This window comes from Dichomitus squalens (genome assembly GCF_000275845.1).
Source record: "Dichomitus squalens LYAD-421 SS1 unplaced genomic scaffold DICSQscaffold_180, whole genome shotgun sequence".
Classification (NCBI taxonomy): Eukaryota; Fungi; Basidiomycota; class Agaricomycetes; order Polyporales; family Polyporaceae; genus Dichomitus; species Dichomitus squalens.
The window spans coordinates 1-1355 of record NW_006767062.1 but is presented as its reverse complement, the minus strand read 5'-3'; the positions used below and the strand labels follow the sequence as shown (position 1 = coordinate 1355).

Sequence of the window (1355 nt, the reverse complement as noted above, 5' to 3'; positions counted from 1 at the left end):
CAAGAATCCAATAACTGTTTGAAACCGTGAACAAAGTTCCGGTGGTGCTTGTTCATTGTTGGGTGCAGGTATGTAACCCGCAGAAAGTGGTGTTGGAGCTGGTTGCACATTCAACATGTTGCAGTGTTCTAGTACTTTCTCCAAATAGGCACATTGATCCAAGTGGGTACTGCGGCCTTTGCGCACGATTCGCATACGCAGAAATTCCTTTGCATCGCCGAGATCGCGGCATTCCCACTTGCGCATGAAGCGAGCTTTAAGCTGAGCTACAAGCTTCTTGTCTTTCCCACAAAAGAGAGCGTCATCTACATAGACGATGACAACTACTAGCTGCCCATCAGATTGGCGCTTGTAGATGTACAGGCCTGCTGTCACAGCCAATGAGCTGTGCCACCAGGTAAACAAAGACAAAGCTTACTGGTGAAGGGGTTGGTGCTGAGAGCGAAGCAACCACAAGTGACACAGCAAGATATGATGCAAAGATGTGAATTCCCTAGACTAGAAGGGGCAGTAGAAGGTAGGGCTGCTAGCTACCTACAGAGGAGATGGGGGATCGACGAGAAGATCAAGTCTGAGGTTCCCTGCCTCAGACCCCCTACTATATATACTAATACAACAGTGCACAGACCAGGTACCTATTGACCATCGTTTGGTCAGAGTTCTCTGCCTCATGTCCTACCCTCTGACCTGCCTCATGGTGACCTTACGACTAATCCTGAGTCGTGCCGAGTCCGGACACTTCCCAATGAGTAAGCGCTCCTGCTGTCACATCAGTCACCTGCCTGTGAGTGAGGATGGGCGCTCCTGGCCGTCACGAGGTCTGGGGTTCGATCCTGGCCCCTCCACTTTCCGATATGAGTTGTCCGTGGTCAAGGTGAGCGTCTGTCCCAGTACACATGACCCCCAGGTCACGTGGCACGAGAAAACTGTGACACCTGCATTGTTGCTGAGTCGTTTGAAACCCATCAACTGCATGGATTCAGACAGTGTTCGTCACCAAGCTAATCCTGCCTGTTTCAATCTGTAGAGAGCACGTTTAAGTCTAAAGACTTTATGCTTGGTGCCAGGTTTGCGGAAGCCCTCCGGCTGTTCCATATAGATCTCTTCATTCAGTTTGCCATAGAGGTAGGCACTCCGCAGATCGAGGCTGGAGATATGCCAATCCTCGAGTGCGGCTAGGGCGATAATAAGACGAACTGTCTCAAAACGCACAGCTGGGGAGAAGATCTTGTCGAAGTCTTCACCTTCAACTTGAGAAAAGCCCTTCGCAACAAGTCTAGCTTTCTTTCGACCGCCAGTTTGGACGTCGAATACCCAGCGATTTTTCACGTACCTTACGACCTTTCGGTCGGTCG

General features: G+C 50.5%; 1 protein-coding gene across 1 annotated transcript; it reads left to right on the top strand.

The window, feature by feature from the left end:
• Window positions 1-670: 670 nt before the first annotated feature.
• Window positions 671-1179, top strand: DICSQDRAFT_175813 (uncharacterized protein; the record flags this gene model as incomplete). Its single annotated transcript, XM_007371685.1, has 2 exons — window positions 671-749; window positions 1028-1179. The coding sequence occupies 2 exons, from the start codon at window positions 671-673 to the stop codon at window positions 1177-1179; spliced, it is 231 nt and encodes a 76-aa protein (XP_007371747.1).
• Window positions 1180-1355: the final 176 nt, after the last annotated feature.